We start from the raw sequence: 23,538 nt of genomic DNA, 5'->3' as shown, positions 1-23,538 counted from the left end.
TACCTTTATTTTTTGTGGTTTCAATTCTATCCATAAGTATCCATCTAATATTTTTATAGTCACTATATGTGTTTGTATTATATCCATAATAAATAGTTACTGATAATCAAAAACTTAGTAAAAGATGAACACACTAAGAGGTCTCACTTCCATCCCATCTTCATTTACCCTTTCTCTCAGTGTCCTAGGATTGACCATTTTCATTAGTTTGTATTAATCCATCTATGTTTTTTATTCAAACCCAAGTGCATACATGCGTGCACACACGCGCACACACACACCTTTTATTCTCCACTTCATACAAAAAGGGGACATATTTTATCCACTGTTCTTTGTATTCATTAGCTAATGCTCTCTAAGAAATCACCCCATGATATACTGGTAATAATCGCCTATTGAAGTTTTCTTGAGTCAGGAAATGGCTGCCTGAGCAGTTCCGGCTCAGAATCTCTCTTAAGATCACAGTCAGATGCCAGCTGGGTCTGTAGTCATCTCAAAGTTTGAGGAGGATCTATTTTCAAGGCGGCTCACTCATGTGGTGAGCAGGCTGGTCCTGGCAGCTGATGGGAGGCCTTTAGTTTCTCTGTATGCGGGCCTCTCCACAGGACTGCTTGCGGGTCATCAGCACATGGTGGCCAGCTTCCCACAGAATGAGAGCTCAGAGACCAAGGTGAAAAATTGCAATGCCTTTAGACAAGCCCTGGAAGTCACATGGCATGTCTAGTTCTATTTAAACAAAAAAAAACAAAAAACAAAAAACAAAACACCTGATCACATTAAATGTATACATTTCCCCCCATATCCTTGCCATTCAATAGGTTTGTCTTTTGTTAACTGTTTCCTTTGCTGTTCAGAAGCTTTTTATCTTGATGTAGTTCCAACAGGGGGTGTGTGTGTGTGTATAAATAATTTTTAAAAAAGATTTTGACACACATAGGAAAAAAGCAGAGGGCACGGCCAGCAGAGAGGGAGAAACAGGCTTCCCATTGAGCAAGAGCCTGACGTGGGACCCGGTGCAGGGCCTGATCCCAGGATCCTGGGATCATGACCTGAGCCAAAGGCAGATGCTTAACCAACTGAGCCACTCAGGTGCCCTGCTTTTTTGAAATTCTTTTTAAGATTTTATTTATTTATTTGAGAGAGAGAGAGAGTGAGATCATGAGCAAGGGGAAGGGCAGAGGGAGAAGCAGACTCCCCACTGAGCAAGGAGCATGATGTGGGATGTGATTCCAGGACTCTGGGATCATCATGACCTGAGCCAAAGGCAGATTCTTAACCTACTGAGCCACCCAGCTACCCCAATAGTTTATTTTTGCTTTTGTTTCCCTTGCCTGAGGAGGTATAACTTAAAAAACTGTTCCTATGGCCAATGTCAGAGAAATTGTTGCCTATGGTCTCTTCTAGGATTTTTATGGTTGTGGGCTTCATTTAGGTCTTTAATCCATTTTGAGTTTATTTTTGCATATGTATAATAAAGTGGTCCAGTTTCCTCAACACTATTTGTTGAAGAGACTCTCTTTTTCCCATTGCATATTCTTGCCTATCTTGTAGATTGACTGTAAAAGGGTGGGTTTATTTCTGGGCTCTCTATTCTGTACCATCAATTTATGTGTCTATTTTTGCACTGGTGCCATACTGTTTTGATTACTTGTGATAATCTTAGAGTATATCTTGAAATCTGGGACTGTGATACCTCCAGCTTTGTTTTTCTTTTTCAAGATTGCTTCAGCTATTCAAGGTCTTTTGTGGTTCTGCACAAATTTTAGGATTATTTGTTCTAGTTCTGTGAAAAGTGCTGTTGGTATTTTGATGGGGGGGCACTGAATCTGTAAGTTGCTTTGGGTAGTATGGACATTTTAAGAATATTTTTTCTTTTAATCCGTGAGCATGGACTATCTTTAAATGTGCTTGTGTCATCTTTAATTTCTTTCATCAATGTCCAGGTCCTTCACCACCTAAGTTTGTCACTAGGTACTTTATTATTTTTGGTGCAATTGTAAATGGGATTGTTTTCCTAATTTCTTTTTCTGCTACTTCATTATTAGTGTATCAGCTCAAATAGTTTTTTGAAGGCTACGTTTTTGGCAACTACATCCTTTATGAAAACTGATCTGTTGAACCTATTTCTTTTAGGGTCAATATTGGTATGTATATATGTATGTATGTATTTACTTAGAGAGAAAGAGAGGCAGAGAGAGAGAATCTCAAGCAGACTCCACACTGAGCAGAGCCTGATGTGGGGCTCCATCTCATGACCCTAAGATCACAATGAGATGAAACCAAGAGTTGGACACCTAACCGACTATGCCACCCAGGTACCCTAATATTGGTAAATTCTATTTTCATAGTTTATCGATTCATTCAGATCTTCAAACTTCTTTGCATTGAGTTATGTAAGTTAATTTCAAATGATTATTAAAATTCTGTTTCTGTGATTATTTACCCTTATCATTTCATATTTTGAGTATTTAGTCTGTCCCCCTTTTCCTTGATTAATCAAGTTAGCGAGTGCTTAGTTTGCTTGTCTAATTCCAGAGTCAGCACACTTCTTTATATGGGGTGGATAGTAAATATTTTAGGCTTTGCAGGCCAAAATATTATGTTGGTACTTATAGAACAAGAGTGAAAATTTTCTATAAAATTTTTATTGATAACATTCAAAATATAATAATTATTAAGTACTTAAAAGATAATATTGATTCACTAATGAGAAAAGCAGCATTCTTTTCTGGGAGATAAAATTTTGCTTAATTAGGGTTCAAAGTTCATGTTTCTTATCATCAAAACATTACAAATGTTCATCTGTTAATGCTGATCTGTAATAAGAGTTACAGATTTCATATTTGAAAGTGCCTTTTCACAAAGATGGGTACTGTCAAATACTGATATCAATCCATGAGCATCTGGTTTTAATTGAGTATATTAATTACTGGGAAGGCATTTTTTGAATCCTATTAAATTCTTCAATATTTGCCTTTTTTACCTTGTCATTACTTTACAGACTAATCACCTGCAATTGGAAGTTAGATGGAAGCTCTTTGATCACATAGTTAAATAAATTTTCAAATATGGAAATTTCCTTTGCATTTGCATTCAGATCTGAAAAAGTGCTGCTGGAACTTTAGTTTGAGCTCACAAACATATCTGCTGTAAAGATGTGTGGGGATGAAGGCCTCATTTCTCATTTTAACTTTTTTTTAAAAAAGATTTTATTTATTTTTTTGATAGAGATCACAAGTAGGCAGAGAGGCAGGCAGAGAGAAAGGAAGGGAAGCAGGCTCCCCACTGAGCAGAGAGCCCAACTCGGGGCTCGATCCCAGGACCTGAGCTGAAGGCAGAAGCTTTAACCCACTGAGCCACCCAGGTGCCCCTCGTTTTAACTTTTGACAGCACAAGAAGTATATAAAATAGCTTGATGTTAAAATTGACACTTGAACAACACAGGTTTGGACTGAGCGGATCCACTTACACACAGATTTTTAAACTACAGTACTGGTATTTTCTCCTTTTTTTTTTTAAGAGAGAGTGAGTGCATTTAAGTAAGGGGGGAGGGGCAGAGGAAGAGGGAGAGAGAATATTAAGCAGGCTCCATGCCCAGTGCAGAGCCCAACAAGGGGCTCGATCTTATGACCCTGAGTTCATGATCTGAGCTGAAATAGAGTCTGATGCTTGATGCTTAACAGACTGAGTGACTCAGGCACCACACTTACGATTTTCTTTCTTTCTTTTTTTTTTTTTAAGATTTTATTTATTTATTTGACAGAGATCACAAGTAGGCAGAGAGGCAGGCAGAGAGAGAGGGGGAAGCAGGCTCCCTGCTGAGCAGAGAGCCCGATGCAGGGCTCGATCCCAGGACCCTGGGATCATGACCTGAGCTGAAGGCAGAGGCTTAACCCACTGAGCCACCCAAGTGCCCCTTATGATTTTCTTAATAACATTTTTTTCTCTGATTTACTGCAATACAGTATATAATATACATAACATAGTATTAATCGACTATTTTATGTTATCAGTAAGGCTTCCAGTCAAGAGTAGGCTATTAGTTTTTTGGGAAATCAAAAGTTATGCCCAGATTTTCAACTGCACAGGGGTTGGTGCCCCTAAGTCTTGCATTGTTCAAGGGTCAACTATACTGTGCTTCAAAGTGTTATTAGGTTGTTGAAACAACTTCACCTCAGGATGTTTCCTATGCGGGTACTATTTTGCCACATAATTTTAGGTTAAACTCATTAAGAATAATCAAATCTGCTGTAAAAGCTAGTGTCTAAAGCCATTCAGTATCTGGTAACAGTGGCTGACAGTGGTTGTTTTTATTCAGAAAAATTTCACTTTTGGTCCTGAGCTAAAAAACTTGCCATAAAATGTTATCACTGCTAAGTCAGTGAATTGTAGCTTGGTAGAGCAAGTCAGGATAGACAGCTTCTATTTCTGAGAAAAATTCACAAAACTAATGATGGTAAGGTTCATCAGAATAAATGAAGCTTCCCGTTAACAACACCAGTTTTGTAATGCATGACAGATTCAAGTATTTTGTGCAAAGGACCTGCTGATAAGCCACAATTTGTCTGTGCCTTTTTATGAATTAGTGTTTTCCCATCTTCTTGGAAAATATCCTCTCCTGCAGTTGTTCCATGCAGGCCAGTCACCCAGGCTAAATTTTTGGTCAAAATTGGCATAGATTTCTTGAATAAACAACTGAACAGTATGGGTAACATGTGTTTACTCACCAAGAGACTGGAAAATCACTCAAAATCATCTGTATTGTTTTTAATTGACTATCAACCTTGCTCCAATGTCCTCAACTCTGAGCCACTGTTCTCACTGAACGACTAGGAGTCTTATTAAATTTTGTTTTCTGGACACATTTCTTTGGCTGCTTCAATTAAATATAATTAATTCACAAGTAATAAATGTCTTTCTCTGCTTGGATAACAAATGAGCCACTCAGAAACTTACTTTGGTTGCAGCTTCATTTTCATTTTTTGGGAAGAAATTGTTAGACTGTTAGATATCATTAAAAATACCTAATTTTTCTTACCATTGCTGTCCTATGTGAGGGATATCGTGGGGAGTGCTTGGTGTGGTAGCGTCAAAGCAGACTGTAGTCTTTTGGCAGAGCTAAAGTGTTATTCCATAATAAACATCATGTTTTGCCACCTAATTTGGTGAAAATAATCCATACTCCACTATCCTAAAAGCATGACATTTAAAATTCACTTTTCTCTCTCTTCTTGTTTTTGTTTGATGTGATGGATATGTACTGGTAAAAAAATTACATTTAAGTTTAAGGTTTTTAAATAAAATGCTACAACATGTAGATATGCACAGAGTTGGGAATGCTGCCATGTTCTAACCATATCACTGATGTGCAGTGTGTCAAGCAGCATGCAAAGGGATAAGACATGAGAGTGCCACATACACTTTCTGTCACAACTACTCAATTCTGCCATCACTGCACAAAAAGCCACTGTAGGGAATATATTTTTAAAAATGAGTGCTTCTGCATTCCAATGTAACTAGGAACACTCAATTTGAAATTCAGAAAATTTCCACGTGTCACAAAGTATTTTTTTCAACCACTTAAAAATATAAAAGCCATTCTTAGTTTGTAGGCCATACAAAACAGCCAAATTTTGACTGTAGGGTATAATTTGCTGCCTCTTGATCTAATGCACTGATTAAAAAAAAAAAGACCTGGAGTGCCTGGGTGGCTCAGTCAGTTAAGTGTCTGTCTTCAGCTCAGGTTATGATCTGAGGGTCCTAGATTCAGCCCTAAGTCATGCTCCCTGCTCAGTGGGGAGTCTGCTTCTCCTTCTGCCCTCTTCTCTGCTCATGCTCTTTCTGGCTCTCCCTCTCTCAAATAAATAAATAGAATTTTTAAAAAATGATCCAACTTACTAGTTCTATTTCTCTATTGTCTAACTCATTAATTCCTGTCAGGAATTCATAATTCCTTTCTTATGCTTTCCTTTGGTTTGTTTTCTATTTTTAAAAATACAGTATGCTTAATTCATTTTCAACATTCCATTTTTCACTGAAATAACTATTTAGGACTATGAGTTTTCTTCCGAGGACTTCGTTAGCTGGATTCCATTGATCCTGACATTCAGTTTTTATCATTTTCTAGAAATTCTGCAATTTTGGTTTGTTTTTCCCCTTTACCCAAAGTTTGTAATTTTTATTAAAATTTCAAGATATATGGGATACCTGGGCAGCTCAGTCAGTTAAGCATTTGCCTTTGGCTCAGGTCAGGTCAGTGTCCTGGGACTGAGTCCTGCATCAGGCTCCCAGCTCAGCGGTGGTGGGGGAGGCTGCTTCTTCCTCTGCCTGCTGCTCCCCCTGCTTGTGTTCTCTCTGGCATATAAATAAAATCTTAAAAAAAAAGAGAGAGAAAATAAAATTTCAAGGTATGGGGCAACTTCATTTTCTGGCTTTCTTATTTTTTTTTTTATTAATACCCATTCTTATTGTATTATTTTCAGAGAATGAAATGTGTATTATTTATACTTCTGGAATTTATCAAAGCTCACTTTTCATCCACTGATAAAGTCAATTTTCCTGTTAGATGGCACTTGTAAAAATGGCATATTCTACTATCACATATAGAATTTGGTGTGTATTTGTCAGATCTACCACTGTACTGATTATGTAGTATGGTCTTCTTTACTTCATTTTTTTTTTTCTTTTTCTTTTTTTTTGGTCCACTTGATTTGCCTTAGGCTGAGAGAAGTGAATTAGTCTCCTAGTATTAAGGTACTTCTACATATTTCTCCATGTAGCTCTTGTTGTTTTTTGGTTTAAGAAAGATGCTATTATGTTATTAGGTAAAACATTTATTCATAACTGTCATAACTTCCTTGAGAATTTTAGAAAGTGCATTTCTTTGTCTTGCTTATGTTTTCTGCTTTGAATTGTACCTTGTTTTATTAAGACCATGAGTCCTGCTTTCTTTTTATTTGCAGTTGTCTGGTATGCCCTTGCCCACCCTTTTTTCACCTTTAATCTGTTTTAGATGTTTCTTATGTACAGCACGATACAGAATTAGGTTTTGTCTGTGATCCAACCTGAACCCCTTTTTATTTTAATAGAGGAGATACGCCTGTCTACATTGCTTTATGTGACTTTATGTAGAGACTTAGTTTAGTTCTCTCATATTTGCTCTTTACTAAAAAAGTAATTTTAGTTTTTTTAAGATATTATTTATTTGAGAGAGAGAGAGAGCATGAGAGGGGGGAGAGTCAGAGGGAGAAGCAGACTCCCCACTGAGCAGGGAGCTCAACGTGGGACTTAATCCTAGGACTCCCAGATCATGACATGAACTGAAGGCAGCTGCTTATCCAACTGAGGCACCCAGGTGCCCTAAAAAAAGTAATTTTAGTTTTAACATTTAGAAAGGTTTGTATTTTTGATTTAGTGGTTTTCTTTATACTTCCACCTTTCTGTAATATCTTTGAATCCTGTGTCTTTGGCCAGTATCTGCTTTTCTTTTATGAGTAACATTAGCTTGTACTTCCTCCATATCTTCCACTATCCAAGTTTAGGCAATGTTACTATCCTTTACTTTTGTACTCTAAATTACACTGAAAATTCTCCTACTTGTCAGTTTTAAATTATTACCTTTGATTTGATTCTTATGATAGAGGGGGCAATCCCTCAGCAGGGAGTCTGCTTCTCCCGCTCCTCCCTGCTCCTGCTCTCTCTTGCTATCTCTTTCTCTCAAATAAATTAAATATTCAAAAGTTTTTTTGTGTGTTTTTCCAAAAATGCAGTATGACACTATATAAAAACCAACCTTACAATAAACTGTAAAGCGTAGTAAAAATCATTAGGAGTAAAAAGAATATGGGATGAGGGACATGCCTTTGTAATGAATTAGGGAAATCACTTCCCCTATCTGAACCCTATTTCTTGGCTACAACATGAGCCCATTAAGTGGGATTAAAGCTCTTTTACCTTTACAAGTTAAAAATCTACATTTTGTAAAAGATTTTTGTCAGGTTGGCATTAACTTCAGTAAGAAAAAGTAGAACATTCCTTTAGGTAATTTCTAACGGTAAAGAAAATAAATAGCATGTTCTCTGTAGATTTATGAAGGTCTTAATCATCCTAGAAAAAAACCAGTGATAGTACTCAAGAGCAAAATAAGACCTCCTTAATTTGGATTATAATCTATTCCAGTTCACTAAATTCTTTGCTAAAACCACCAAGCTTCCAGAATCCCCAGTCTAGAGAGTTCAACCTAAGCATTTATAGGAGAAATGACAGTAAGTAGGAGGCCCAGGGATGACAGAATTGCTGTGTCAAAGGAAAAGCAAAGATCAAACAGTAATTTGAATGACTACAATTGTCAAGAGTCAGGGAAGCAGGTGGGAAAGTTGCTTGGCTTAGTAAGTGGTTAGAGGGCAGTGAGTTAGATATCATAATTAGTCTGCTAGTCAGGAGTTCCTCTTCTCCTCCTAAGTCTCCTTATTTTTGTTTAGATAACTATACTGCCCCAATGTAGCACATGCACTTTGCGGGAAGCCATCTCCATCAATGGCTCTGGTAGTCAGGCCTAAGTGAACCATAATCCCACTCAAAAGACATAGGTTTAAAAGATGGGCATGTAACTTAGTTAGGACCTATGGGACACAAAGAACAGTTTTGGGAGAATATCTGAAAAGCTCCCTTACTCCCCCAGAAACAATCCAAGCTCAGTGTCAACAAGGAGGCAAAGCATATGTACTTCCATAAGTCAGTCTTAAGATAAAGCTGAGACCATCTGGGAGGCAAAATTGAGGGATGTGAACAAGAGATCCTTGATGATACTGTGGAGCATGTAGGTCATACCTACTCTCAAACTGCCACACTACCGCCTAATTTCTCCTTTACCATTCAAGTAAATTTGCCCAGGACTTTTTCCTCTTGCAACCAGAAACATCTTAATATATCAGAGATGCAAAGACTCCTGATTCATCACACAGAAACTTGAAAATATTAAAGTTAAATTCATATTCTTAACAGAAGTCGTTGTTAAGTGCATTTACTCTAAGGCTGTAACTATTCACGAGCCAAGTTACAAGAGCAGAAATCCTTGATGTATGACCTTAGAAGAAATCACGTTACAACAACTATAAGTGGGTGAATATACATACCAGTTTGAGCAGGACAGTCACAGTTCACGCTTATTTTCCTGGCATCATTATTACTAGAAGCCCATCACCCTCAAGTGTCCCAATGTACACATTTACCTGGGCTCTAAAGCATGTTTTTTGGATTTGTACAGTATTCTCTTCAGTAAAAATAACAGTAATTACTCTTCAGTATTTTTACTCTTCAGTAAAAATAACAGGAAATGGCTGGAGACCTTTAAAAGGTAAAACGATTCCATCTTTAACAGCTGTGATGGTTTAGAAAAAAATGGTACTAGGAAAAATGTCTGTGCCTATAAAGAATAATTACTTTTGGAGTATCATCTTTTATTATAATTACATTACTGTAATTTCCTTCTACTGAACTGGTGGTCAGATGAATACCCGGGGCACAGGGACCCTCATTTGTAATAAGAACAAGGTAATTCTTATGCAGACATAATAGGGAGCAAGATTTGAAAGCACTGGCAGTTTCTTAAATACGTAGATATTTCCTCTATTACCTGCCACTATGTCTAAAATATCTCTTTACTCCAAACTCATTTATTTAGGTTCTAATTTCTTTAGTCCTCTATTAAACTGGACTCCTACCACACTACCCATTAATGATAATATCTTATCAGAAGGGAACTGGCATTGGCATTTGGAAGCAAAGCCCCCTGGACAAGAGCAAGATGGAGTCAAGAAAGGAAAAGGGGTACCTGGTGCTCAACAAGAGACTGAAAAGTCAGGCTCTGCTCAGGGCATCCATGGCCCGGCTTACTTAAGCAACATCTGTCATTTGCACCTTTGTTTTCCTCCACAGATAATTCCACTTAGAAGTCACAAAAGCTTGGAAAAAACCACAGCTAATGCTTATTACTGCTTTAGTACTATTTTCAAAGACATGTCTGTGTTCGTTTGGCTTTGTGATGCTGTGACTTTTTGTCCAAACACACACACTGATTAGATAAACAAGGTTCAGGGCTGAAAGGCCACCAGATAACATTCTCCCACAAGATGTCCAGGCACTTTCAGCGTCTTTCTGCACAGATGAGGTAGGGCTGGGGTTGCAATGTCATGCCTAATCTGGGCTTCAGATCGGGAACCAGCCCGTGTGGGAAATGCACGTGAAACCTCTGGAGCAATGCTGTGAAAAACAGGAACATCTCCAACCGAGCCAGCTGCTCTCCAAGGCAATGCCTTTTCCCTAAACAGAAAAGAACAGACATAATTTTTAAAAATCCATAGTATTTACCAAAATTTACATCTACTATATGGGTACCATTCAGGAGATCTGGTATTTAAAAGAAAGTTAGAGGCAGTTATGCTTATTAAAAGGAATAACAACTGGCACTTCAGCTCCCAGAGCCCACTTCTTTACCTTCTCTTGTATCATGGACTTCTGTAAGCTTATTAATCCCCCTCCACCCTTGCCTTGCACGCTGCAACACAGCCCACGATATGCCATGAAAGATCATCTCTCAGGCATGCCTTATTTTGTTCTATAGACCAGAAGTGCATTTCATTTCAAATGACTAAAAGTGAACTCTTTCCCAATGAAAGGAAGAGTTTCCAGTCCGTCTTCCATGGGTCTTGTGGTCCATGTACTTTCTCATCGCAGAAGTAATATTTTTGGAGACGAAGTACAATAAACGAGGAGCCAAGAAAGCTATGTTTCAGTTGCACTTCAAATTCTGATGTCATTTCTTCCCCTGAGTCTCAGTTTCTCAAGCTACCTGTTAGTGACTTCTAGCTCTACAGGTTTTGATTACAAGCCAAAATCCACAAGCAAAAAAGTTTCAGAAGAAGCCAGACCTTCTCAACACTTTCTTTCTAATTACCGAATTAACTGCTGAGTAGAAACAGGTGTTAATGACCTCTCATTATACCAATCACTCCTGCAAGAATCACTGCTGTATTTTCAGAGTTGGAATCTTTAATTCTACAACAGAATGCTTCTGATTAAGATGTCATACATCATCAATCATCATTACCCTCTGTCCTAAAGTTGTATCCCTATGAAAGTTCTCTTACCTAGGGAAAAAGGAACCAAAGCCTCCTTCTTGGCAAAATATCCACTGCTGTCCAGAAATCGCTCAGGAGAGAATATTTCTGGGTTTCTCCAGTACTTTTCATCAAAATGGACAGAATAAAGGTTGGTAATTACTGTTGTGCCTTTAGGGATGGAATAACCACGTACAACTGCATCTTCAGAGGTTGCATGGAAAATCCCTAACGGCACGATATTACAGAATCTTAAAACTTCATGCAAAACTGCCTCTGTATAAGGCATTTTGCTTTTGTCATCCCAAGAAGGCGTCCCAGTGGGTCCCATAATTAAATCAATCTCTTTCTGAACTTGTCCTGTCAGAGAAAAAGTGTTCAAGTTATTATGCAATTCTTAGAATTCTATCCAAAGTCATTTTCCTCTGGATAACCTATAATAAGTCAACAAGGTATGGTGACAGCCAGATTCAGACTTTTCACTATCTGGGAGTTCTATTTGAAAATATGCTATATGTTGTGTGCCGCCAGAAACCAATGTTCTGAGTATCTTTGTTGTGAAAAACACATTAAAAGTAATAAAAATAAAAATTAAATAAATCAACAATTAGAACAACATCACTCTCGGCAAGGGAAATAATGAAACATAAAACTTGAATTAAAAACAAAAAAAGCAGGGTTCAGGTCCCAGCTCTGCCACTCCAGGGGCTGAGCTTGGGCAAATCAGCTACTTAGCCTCTCCCCTCCTTTATAAACAGGCATAATAAGACCTATCTCTGAGGTTCTTACATGACTTGAGAGAACGGATATAAAACTCTTTATAAGTATGAAATATTTTTCTTCTTGGCTAGCACAGCAGAAATTCCTAAATAAAATGTTTTGTACTTAGCCAAAGGCTCTAAAACATGTGTGAGCCCTAGATGTAGGACAGCCCTGCGGTCAAGAGGACCCTCACCTTGAATGTTAGGATAAAGGGCCATGAAAAGAATTGCCCACCGTAGCACATTGGTTGTAGTTTCAGTTCCAGCAATGATGAGTTCACCCACGGAAAAAATGAGGTTTTCTTTGGAGAAAGTACATGATGGGTCATTTTTACCTTGATCCATCTCATCTAAATAAGCATCGACAAAATGCTGAGGTGACTGAGGCTTTCTGTTGATGGAAGCTTTTTCAATAAGTCTGGAGAGAAAATCATAGACCACAGCTGCATTTCTAAACAGCTGGTGATGTTTTCCAAAAGGGAAGATGCCGATCCATGGAAAGGCATTATACAGGAAGACTGAGGCACTGGCAGCCAGTTCCACATTTTCACTAAATAACTCAATCATGTGCTGAAAATCAGTGTCTTCATAAGTGAATCGTTCTCCAAAAATGATCAGATTGGTTATGTTTGAAACAGCATTTGTTATTAACTGTTTAAAGTCAAAAGGTCTACCTTTGTATGTTTCAATAACATCAATAAAAAATTTGGTTTCTTCTAAGATTTTAGATTCAAAAGACTTTTGGCCATATCCGAAATAGCGGAAGCTATTTACAGCTAATTTTCTGTGATCAACCCATCCTCGGCCATATCTGGAATTGAGTAAGCCTGGAAAAAAAAAAGTATTAAAAAAACTTTATCATTCCTACATTCCTGTATCAAACACCTGAAAATGCTACAGAGTAAAAAAGGATGGTTAGTCATGCTTCTCCAAATTATCTTTCTCTAAAACTAAAACTAGCCCTTGTTCCCTGCCACAGAATATTGTCAACAGATAAAGCTTGCCTACTTTTTATCTGGGGACAGGCAGAAAAGACCTGTAATTCTCCCACCACAAGAAACTAGACAGTCCTGTGTAATTCATCCTGGATGAACTAAACCCAGTGACTTTATTATCTAACTATTACAATAAGCGTTATCTACAAAAGAAAAACCACTGCATGTTCTATGGGCAAATTTTATCTTGGACTAAGAAAACAACTGAAAATCATCCTTATAGGATCAGAAATTTTCTTTTTCTGTTTCTAGATTTTAGAAGACAGATTTTCTCCTGTTAAAGGCATATGCTACTACCAAGGTAACCCTGGGAGAGTCTAAGGAAGCCTGGATGAGGTGTCAGTGTGGTGGAAATACTCAAGGCAAAAGGAGGATACTATGAATTGAGTGTCTGTGTCCCCACAAAATTCACTAAATAGGTGAAAATAAACATACCTCCCATTTTTGTCATCTTCATGAATAAAGGAAGGCATGGTCTGTCTGCAAAAATCTCACTTTGATGAACAAGGCATTCCTTTACTATATCATAGCCATTTAAAACCACAGCTGATATACCTCCGAGATCTAAACTGAAGATCTTTGAGAAGAAAAGAAAAACAACATTTAAATGACAAAATGGAGAAATAAAACTATGGAAATCCACAAGTGCTAAGCCCAGTTTTCCAGGTATTTGTTACTTCCCTGAAAATGGCAGGATGCATTATTCAAATGACAATTTCTGAGTGCCTTCTCTCTACAAGGCATAGCAACCATGATGATTTCATTACCCGGTCAGTGCCTGAAAACATAATCTTATTTTTTTTTTTTAAAGATTTATTTATTTATTTATTTGACAGACAGATTACAAGTAGGCAGAGAGGCAGGCAGAGAGAGAGGAGGAAGCAAGCTCCCTGCTGAGCAGAGAGCCCGATGCGGGGCTCAATCCCAGGACCCTGGGATCATGACCTGAGCCGAAAGCAGAGGCTTTAACCCACTGAGCCACCCAGGCGCCCCTGAAAACATAATCTTATAAATGGTATAAGGAAGAGAGTACTGGGCTCAGAAAGCCTGGATTCTAGTTTAAGTTTTGTCATTAAAGAAATATAGGAACCTGGGCAGAACCCTTAACCTTTCTGGGCTTCAGGGTAGCCGCAGGAAATATGATACTTGCTTTGGATGCTTTTTTTTTTTTAATATTTTATTTATTTATTTGACAGAAAGAGAGATCACAAGTAGGCAGAGAAGCAGGCAGAAAGAGAGGGGAAAGCAAGTTCCCCGCCGAACAGAGAACCCAACGCGGGGCTCTATCCCAGGACCCCGAGACCATGACCCGAGCCGAAGGCAGAGGCTCAACCCACTGAGCCACCCAGGCGCCCCGCTTCGGATGCTCTTAAGATTCATTCCAACTCAACGCATTCAGTGAGATCTAGGAATCTGTTTTTATTTCCAAGATAAGTGAGGAAGCAGCATCATCTCTATATTATTTATTACTCCAGGCTTAGATAGGGGAGGGGATTACCTGAGAGATAACTTTGAAGTATAAACATATTATAATAAGGCTCATTTTATTTGGGTCCCTGACTTTCATGAAGTTAACACAGCTGGCCCCAAAGGGAATCTGATCTTGGAGAAAAGGCATTTACCACATAGGCACAGGCGGGTGCCCCTCAGCTAAGGGGAAGGCAAGACAGAATATCCATCCTATGTCTTGCTGGAGCTTCTCATGCACTTCAGCTCAGGTTCACTTACAACAGAACACCTCCCGTAGTCTACTCTAGCTAGTCCAATGAGGGAACAATACTAATTTATCAGTGGGGTGCAAAGACTCTCTCAGGGTCTGGCTGAAAGCTTTTTAGGGCCAAAATACTGAGTCAACCCTCATCTCTGTGCAAATAAGTAGAGGAGTTTAAACTACGGTTTATACTAGTTTGGGGGAAAAAACCCAAATAGGAAGTTTAATGGGAAACAGAAGTTCAGCAGAATTCATGACAGGAAAAAAAATTGTGGTGAAGACCTCCAAGTAGGAACAGAAGCACCCGCTGAACAACAGAGTCTTTGGCATAGGGAGAGGCTCTGCCAACCAAGCAGTAGAAACGTCCAGAACCTTGGGGAAGTAGCATGGACTACGTGTGACAAGCAGTGGCATTAGTCAAAAGAGGCAGTGTAAGAGTTTCAGTGCCAAGAGAATGGCTACCAGCTGAGCAAAAGTGGGACTCTTTCAGTTCCCAAAGCAGTAATGGAATGGTCTTAAAGTCATTTCCCAGAAGTGTAATTTTAACAGATATAGAGGGAAAATGCCTTCTCCTGTGTCTCCTCTAATCTCAACACTCTACTTTAACTCTCTGACACCAGCTGTGTGGGTTTTCCACACCTCAGCAATTCTGGGACACCAGCTAGGTATCCTAGAATTTAACTCAATTCTGACACTATCTACCCAGGGATAGTGTCAGAGCCCACAAGTTAAGGGTTCAGTCCCTCAGGACTGCTCCCTGTCCCCACTTCAGATGCCATTCGCAAGTCCAGGTGCTTCTGACCAACAGGCTATAAATCAGAGGTTCCCACGACTTCCTCCTTGGGTCCCACTAATATCCTAGAGTGATTCAGAGAATTCAGGGAAAGAATTACTAGACTAATGGTTTATTATAGAAGGACACAAATCAGGAACAGCCATATGGAAGATATGCATAGGGAAGGTATGGGGAAAGGAGACTGGAGGGTCCAGGTTCTGCCCAGGCATGCTTTCTATCCTCTGCTCACCTCTACCCATTCACCAACATGGAAGCTCTCTGAACTCTCTAGTTGAGAGGTTTTTATGGATGTTTATTACCTATGCAAAATTAATTACATCATGGGCCATTGGTGACTGATTCATCTTCCAGCCTCTCTCCCTTTCCCAGAGGTAGTGAGGGTATGACTGAGAGTTCGAACCCTCTAATCGTGATTGCTTCTCCTGGCAATAAACTCCCATTTTAGGGACTGTCCAAAAAGTATCTCCTTAGCATAAACTCAGGTGTGGTTGAAAAGGGTTTGTCATGAATAACAAAAGACACCTTTATTACTTTCAACTCTTAGGAAATTCCAAGGGAAGAAATAAAAACCAAGTATGTATTTCTTATAATAAATCACAAGTATCACAGCAGGAAAGGATGGCATTAGTGAACAGGCAGTTAGTTGTTCCAATGCAGGAAAAAACAGACGGATGGTTTCACAAGAATGGTAGAAGACCCCGTGGGTTGAAAGCTGTGTTAATATGGAGCAAAAACAAACAGGAGAGTCATATTGCAGGGGGCAGCTACCAGGTATGGACACTGGATTACAAAGACCAAGGAGGAGCCATGGCTTGAGAAAGTTGTTACACAATCTACCTTCACTCAAATATTTGGTCCCCTATTTGAGGGAAAAACTGGGGAAACTGTCATTTGAAGTAGCATCTATTCTAGTATATGCTGTTTTCAAGGACTTTGAGTAAAGGTTTGTGAAACACTTTCTTTCCCTTCTAGAAGTCAGTCTGTGGTCATCAAGTTTCTTCCCCTCCCTGCAAACCAGCTCTGCCCACAATTTTTCAGTGTCACGGTAATGAGCACTCCATCCATCCTTCCAGCTGTTCAGGACCCAAACTGCCGGTGTTGACTCTATGTTTCTTCCCAACCCTGCATCACTGCTTTGAATCACATTGCTCCTATTTTCAGAATATAAGCAGGAGACGGCAATTTCTTACCCTTCCATCCCTGACACTCTGATCCAAGCCATCTTCATTTTCCCCCATGTTATCACAACAGCCTCTCAACTTGTTTCTTTATATGTGATTCTCAACACGACACCCTCCTGTTTCATGGCCTTTGTATGTGTTCTTTTGGCCTGGAATGTTCTTTCCCCAGTTATTTCTAGAGTTTGCTCCTTCATTTCCTTTCAGTCTTTGCTCAAATGTCTTCTTTGTGGTGAGGCCTGCTCTAACCCCAGTTAAAATTCTACCCCTTAGCCTTCTCCATCTCCTCCCACCTAATTTAGTTGACTTCACACTCTGTACTCTGATGTATTATATGATTTACTTATTCTATTTATATTGTCCATCTCCTCCCCGCCCACCTCGGCACCCAGGAGAACGTAAGCTACACTAGGACAGGGATTTTTACTACTGTTTTGTTTACTACTATATCTGCGTACCTAGGACAGTATGTAGCAGATGCTGGTAATTGATAACTATATGTTGAATATGGAGACATAAATCTAAGTATACTATTACAGAACACCACTGGTGATGGGCTAGTAAGAGAGGGATGAGAAAAGAGCCATTGATGAAAACTGATAAACAACTGTCTCCCACTTTTCAAGCTTTGCTTGGGCTGTTTTCTCACTTGAAATGCCTCCCTTCACTGCCATACTGTCTAAGCCATACCAAGTCTTTAGGGAACATCCTCTACGAAGCCTTTCTTGGTGCACTCTCCTTCTTTTTATTCTGGGGATGCAAGACTGTTTCAATATTCAAAAATCAATCCAAGTGATGCACCACATAAACAAAATGAAAGATAAAAATAATATGATCAGGGGCGTCTGGGTGGCTCAGTCGTTAAACCTCTGCCTTCTGTGATGAGGTCATGATCCCGGGGTCCTGGGATCAAGCCCCGCATGCAGCTCCCTGCTCAGTGGGAAGCCTGCTTCTCCCTCTCCCACTCCCCCTGCTTGTGCTCCCTCTCTGGCTATGTCTGTCAAATAAATAAATAAAATCTTAAAAAAATATATGATCATTTCAATAGATGCAGAAAAAGCATTTGAAAAAATTCAACATCCATTCACAATGAAAGCTCTCAACAAAGTGGGTTTAGAGGGAATATACCTCAGTATAATACAGACCATATATGACAAACCCACAGCTAACATCACACATAATGGTGAAAAAGAGTTTTTCCTTTAAAGAGTTTTTCCTTTAAGATCAGGAACAAGACAAGGATGTCCACTCTCACCACTTTTATTCAACATAGCACTGGTAGTCCTAGACACAGCAATCAAACAAGAAAAATAATAAAAGGCACCAAAATTGGTAAGAAAGAAGTAAAACTATTTGCAGATGCCATGATACCATACATCGAAAACCCTAAAGACTCCACCAAAACACTATCAGAAGTAACAAGTGAATAAGTAAAGCTCTAGACTACAAAATCAATATACAGAAATCTGTTGCATTGCCATAACTAATAGCAAAGTAGCAGAAAAAGAAATTAATAAAACAATTCCATTTATGATAGAACCAAAAATAATAAAATATCCAAGAATAAATTTAACCAAGGGGGTGAAAAACCTGTACTCTGGAATCTATAAAACACTAATAAAAAAAATTGAAGATGACACAAATGGAAAGATATTCCATGTTCATGGATTGGAAGAACCAATATTTTTAAAATGTCCATACTATCCAAAACAGTCTAAAGATTTATGAATTCCTATCAAAATACAAACATCATTTTTCACAGAACTAGAAATTCTAGAACAAATAATCCTAAAATTGGTATGGAACTATAAAAGACCCTGAAAACCTAAAGCAATCTTGAAAAAGAAAAACAAAACTGGTGGTATTATAACCCCAGATGTCAAGATATACTACAAAGATATAATAATCAAAATACTACTATCCTGGCACAAAAACAGACACACAGATTAATGGAACAGAAAAGAGAGCATAGAAATAAACTGCCGATTATATAGTCAATTAATCTGCAACAAAGGAGAAAAGAATATGCAATGGAGGAAAGACAGTCTCTTCAACAAATGGCGCTGGGAAAACTGGACCAATACATGTAAAGAATGAAACTGGATGGCTTTCTTAAATGTGAGTTGTGAGACCATAAAAATCCTAGAAGAGAAGATAGAGAGTAATCTCCTGGTCATTTCCCTTAGCAATTTATTTATGGATAGGTTTCCTCAGGCAAGGGAAACTAAAGCAAAAATAAACTATTGGGACTACACCAAAAGAAAAACTTTTACACAGCAAAGGAAACCAATAAAAAAACAAAAACAGCAACAGCAACAAAAAACTGAAAAGGCAACCTACTGAATAGGAGACGGTATCTGCAAATGATACATACAACAAGAGTTTGATATCCAAAATATATAAAGAAATTATACAACTCAACACGAGAAAAACAATCCAATTAGAAATGGGCAGAGGACCTGAATAGGCATTTTTCTAAAGAAGACATACACATGTCATAAGACACATGAAAAGATGCTCAACATCACTAATGAACAGGGAAATGTACATCAAAGCCACAATAAGATTATCACCTTATACCTGTCAGAATGGCTAGTATCTGGGGTGCCTGGGTGGATCAGTTGATTAAGTGTCCCTCCTCGTGATCTCAGCTCAGGTCTTGATTTCAAGGCTGTGAGTTCAAGCCCCAAGTGGCTCCACGCTGGGCATGGGGCCTACTTAAAAAAAAAAAAAAAGGCTGGTATCAAAAAGAGAAGAAATAATGAGTGTTGGCAAAGATGTGGAGAAAAAGGTTCCCTTGTACCCTGTTGGTGAGAAAGTAAATTGCAGCCACTGCAAAAACAGTATGGAGATGCCTCAAAAAATTAAAATTAGAAATAGTATACAGGGACACTTGGGTGGCTCAGTTAGTTGCGTCTGACTCCTGGTTTTGACTTACATAGTGACCTCAGGAACAACTCTGTGCTCAGGAGGGAGTCTGCTTCCTCTCTCCTTTTGCCCCTCCTGTAACTTGTGTGGGCCCATGCGCCCGCTCTCTCTCTCTCTCTCTAAAATAATCTTTAAAAAAATAGCATACAATTCAGTAATTCCACTATTGGGTATTTGTCTAAAGAAACTGAAAACACTATTTCAAAAAGATATATGCACTGCTGTATTTATTACAGCATTAATAAGTACAATAGCCAATATATGGAACCAATCTAAATGTCCATCAATACATGAATGTACGAAGAAGATGGAATATAGGGGCACCTGGGTGGCTCAGTGGGTTAAGTTTCTGCCTTCGGCTCAGATCATAATCTCAGGGTCCTGGGATTAAGCCCCGCATTAGGCTCTCTGCTCAGCAAGGAGCCTGCTTCCCCACCCCCCTACCCCCGGCCTGCCTACTTGTGATCTTCGTCAAACAAATAAATAAAAAAAAAAGAAGATGAAATATAATGTATACATATACAATGGAGTATTACTCAGCCATAAAAAAGATGACAACATGAATGGACACAGCGGCTATTATGCTAAGTGAAATAAGTCCAACAGAAAAAGAAAAATACCATATGATTTCACTTATATGTAAAATCTAACAACAAAACAAACAAAAGCAGAAACAGACTCATAAATACAGAGAACTGGTGACTGCTAGAGGAGAGAGGGTGGGTGGGTGGACAAAACGGATGGAGGTGAGCGGGAGGTGCAACCCTTCAGTTATGGAATAAGTCATGGGAATAAAGCGTACAGCACACGGAATATAAGAAAAACAACTTCCTATTCTGCAAGACAGCATTTTACATAACTGGTTTAAAGATACTTTTTACGTTATAGGTCTAATAAATTCTTTTGCAATTAATAACCAAGAACATTTGAGTAGCAGTTTACTGGTTCTAATTATTATTATTATTCATGAGGAAAAATTAAAATTCAGAGAAAAGTTGAGTTTTACCCGACAAGAGGACTCAACTTCTAGTCTCATGCTTCCATACCTTAGAATCCTCTCTAGAATATTATGAGAATATTACGGTACCAACACGCCAGAGATCATATACGTTCAATGGCAATCACAGAAATCCATTCAATTCCTAAAGCACTGGAAGGTTGACAATAAAATGTAAGAATTATATGCCTCTGCTTTACGTAAGACTACTTTCCCTTTTACAATGTCAACCATTAGAGAGGTGCAGAAACCTAGGATAATTCCTGTAAACACTGGTTTAAATAAAGACTTAAGCCCCAACCCGAAATTCCACAATTGGCTAACAGCAACACTATACTATTCCTTCAAAGCACTCACAATTTGTGGTCGATATTTAAGAGTCCGCGCTCTCTCCCTGGGCTCTAGCTCCCTAACATCAGGCAGTGTCTGCCTTCCTCACCGCATCCTCGGCACCTGGCAGAGCCTGGCTTGTTGCTGCACAGGCGTGAAGGCACGAATGGATTCAATACAGAACAGGTGAGCTCGGCCTGCACCAATGCTCTGGAAACTTCTGTCTTCTTCTGAGGTCAGGACACGCTTCCCATCACACGCTGGAGTTCTGGCCTTTCGCTCTGCAGGGAGCAGCGGCGCGGCTGTGTGCAAGTCCCTCAGCATTTCTGTGCCGCACTTTGCTTCTCTGCCCAGTAGCAAAGGCCGGAAGTAGCTCGGCGGGACTGTTGTGAGTTTGGGTCAGGGCACCTTGGAAGGGAGGCTGGCCCCCGGCGGCGGCGCAGTCCCAGTGTTTGCTCTGAGGATGTTCCTGGCCAGTCAGGCCCACACTGCTCACTGCGCTGTAGGACTCCGCACCGATTTTTACTCATTAATTCATTCGCTCTTTCATACTTATTTTCCAGAGCCTATCTTGGCCTGGGGCCTTCACCTGCGCTTTCTAATACGCACAGTAGACGCCTAGACCAGCCATTCTGAGATTAACATTAATCTGGACCTAGAACTTGGATGTCTCATTTTCACGAGAAGCCGCGGGTAGAACCGCACACACGTCTAGCACCCACCAGCCGACCAAAAAAAAAAAAACCACAACAAACCCCACAAGCAAACAAAATACCACACCCCGAACAGCCCGGGGCCCCACTGCGCAGGCGCGGAGCACAACCTTGGCGCCCTCGGGACCCGGGACCCACGGCGCAGGCGCGCGAGCCCTGCCACAGGCTCCCCGTCTGATCCCGCTAGGCGTCGGAAGGGTGGAGGTCCCGGCTGGGCGGGGTTTCCCTGGCGGGGCGCGGCCTCCAGTGGGACTCCTACCCACCCCGACCCCGGAAGCCCGTTTCTGTCCAAGTCGCTAGTACACGGAAGGGGCGTCTCGACAGGTAGGGCCCAGGAGCGGCCGTCAAGTCCACCCCTGAGGAAGGCCCGGGCCCTCCCAACCCGGAGCCCGTCGGGCTGTACCTCGCCGTACATCTGGCTCTGCTTTCTCATGTAGACGTGGGGAAGCTCGCCGGAGGCGGCCAGCGAGTAGATGTTGCCGATAAATGGCAGGCCCGACGGCCCGGGGGGGAAGCCAGTCGGCCGCCTCTGCTTCAGCAGCTGGTGGATCCCCAGCGCGAAGAGCAACAGGAAGAGGGCGCCTCCGAGCGCCGCGGCGCATGCCGCAGCACCCGGAGGGTTCCACATAGCCCGGCCGGGGGCTAGGGCTAAGAACCCCGCCACCTTGGACCAGGCTCGCCCTCTTGCCCGGCCGCATTCCTATTGGTCGGATACCCCCCAGATCCCGCCCCCGTTCCCTGGCCATTGGTTGGCCGCACTGGACAGTGGCTCCTCCTTCTGCCGGGCTCAGAGTCTAGGCGCAGGAGGCGGGTGCTACCCTTTGGATCTGGGCGTGGCTCCAGGCGAGGTGGAGCGTGGGGGCCTTTTCCAGGGTGTTAACCCAGAGCTTGTGGAATACTGCACAACTTCGGTCTCTGGGATAGAAGGATCCTTCCTCCCTTTACCCCAGCCCATTCTGGAGGTGAACTTTTGGAACTCTTAAATATTTAAGAGTGAAAAAACTGCAAAGTTTATCAGAACTCAGTCTTGAACTAAACCTGCCAATCTTAAGAATTAACACTTGAGAACTGACTCATCAATATTAAAAAAAGTTATCTGTTCTTTTTTACTCATTTGTCATTTTACGCATTGATTTTTTGTATGTGTTCTCCTAAGAATTGTGATTTCACAACATTCAGGTAACCTGAGTTAATCATGTATCTTTTCACTCTTTTCTGGTCTTCCCAAACTGGTTACTTCTTGGCAATCACAGAGGACTCAGTAATCTGCCCTTGCTTAGGGATGGTACTTGTGTAGGAAACAGGCAGAAAGAAATGTAGACAAAATTAAATGTCCTTATAACCTGTAGCCCATTGACAAATACTTTAGGCAGGCAGAGTATAACATTGTTCCAGGACGCTCCCAACTGTCGTAATGTGAATGCCTTTCTAGATGGAAGAATAACCTTGGCTTGACAAATAGCAAAGTCTCAGGTATTCAACATGAACATCCTTTTGGAACTTCCCTTATATTTACTTCCTCCAACCCCAAAGTATATAATCAGTTGCTCCTCCCAATTCCCCGGTGCAGTAGCTCTGTATTCCCATGGATCTTGTCCCTGTGCTTTAATAAAATCATCTTTTCAAGAATTCTTTCTTGGCCATCATCTCCGGACCCCAACAACACTACTCCAAAAACTCGTCATTTGGTGCTGGAACATGGGGCTTGGAGTCTTTTCATCTGGACTCTGAGCCACGGTGCCAACTTGGTGAGTACTTTCCTCTCCCTTGACACTCATTCCAGGGGTTTTTCGAGGAGTATGGTCTTATTGCAAAACTTTCATGTTGATTGCTCAGGCTGCAATCATTTAGCTGTGACTACTCTATGGGGAGAAGCCTGCCTGCCTTCTGGCTGGTAGTAACCTGGCCTGAATGGTAATAAGACCCAGAAACTTGATGCCCTTTCTTTATTCCTGCCCTTATGCAAAGTTGTCTGTCTTGAGCATGGGATGGCCACCTCAGTCACCAGGATG

General features: G+C 40.4%; 1 protein-coding gene across 3 annotated transcripts; it reads right to left on the bottom strand.

Moving 5' to 3' along the window:
• On the bottom strand, positions 1-22,226 carry CYP2R1 (cytochrome P450 family 2 subfamily R member 1). Of its 3 annotated transcripts, none has more exons than XR_013967506.1 (6): positions 21,930-22,226; positions 13,309-13,450; positions 12,073-12,705; positions 11,148-11,477; positions 6,208-10,320; positions 1-726 (listed from the first exon to the last, which is right to left on the bottom strand). XR_013967506.1 is itself a non-coding variant. In XM_080815289.1 (6 exons), exons 3-6 carry the CDS (start codon positions 13,328-13,330, stop codon positions 10,145-10,147), a joined length of 1,161 nt encoding a protein of 386 aa, XP_080671415.1. In that variant the 5' UTR covers positions 13,331-13,450; positions 19,139-19,275; positions 21,930-22,068; the 3' UTR covers positions 1-10,144. The 3 variants fall into 3 exon arrangements, 2 of the variants coding, with proteins under 2 accessions (XP_080671415.1, XP_080671414.1); XM_080815289.1 differs by adding an exon at positions 19,139-19,275 and having other exon boundaries at positions 1-10,320; positions 21,930-22,068; XM_080815288.1 differs by having other exon boundaries at positions 1-10,320.
• Positions 22,227-23,538: the final 1,312 nt, after the last annotated feature.

This window comes from Martes martes (genome assembly GCF_963455335.1).
Source record: "Martes martes genome assembly, chromosome: 10".
NCBI lineage: Eukaryota > Metazoa > Chordata > Mammalia > Carnivora > Mustelidae > Martes > Martes martes.
The sequence above is the reverse complement of the archived record's forward strand: the minus strand, read 5'-3'. Positions and strand labels throughout refer to the sequence as shown.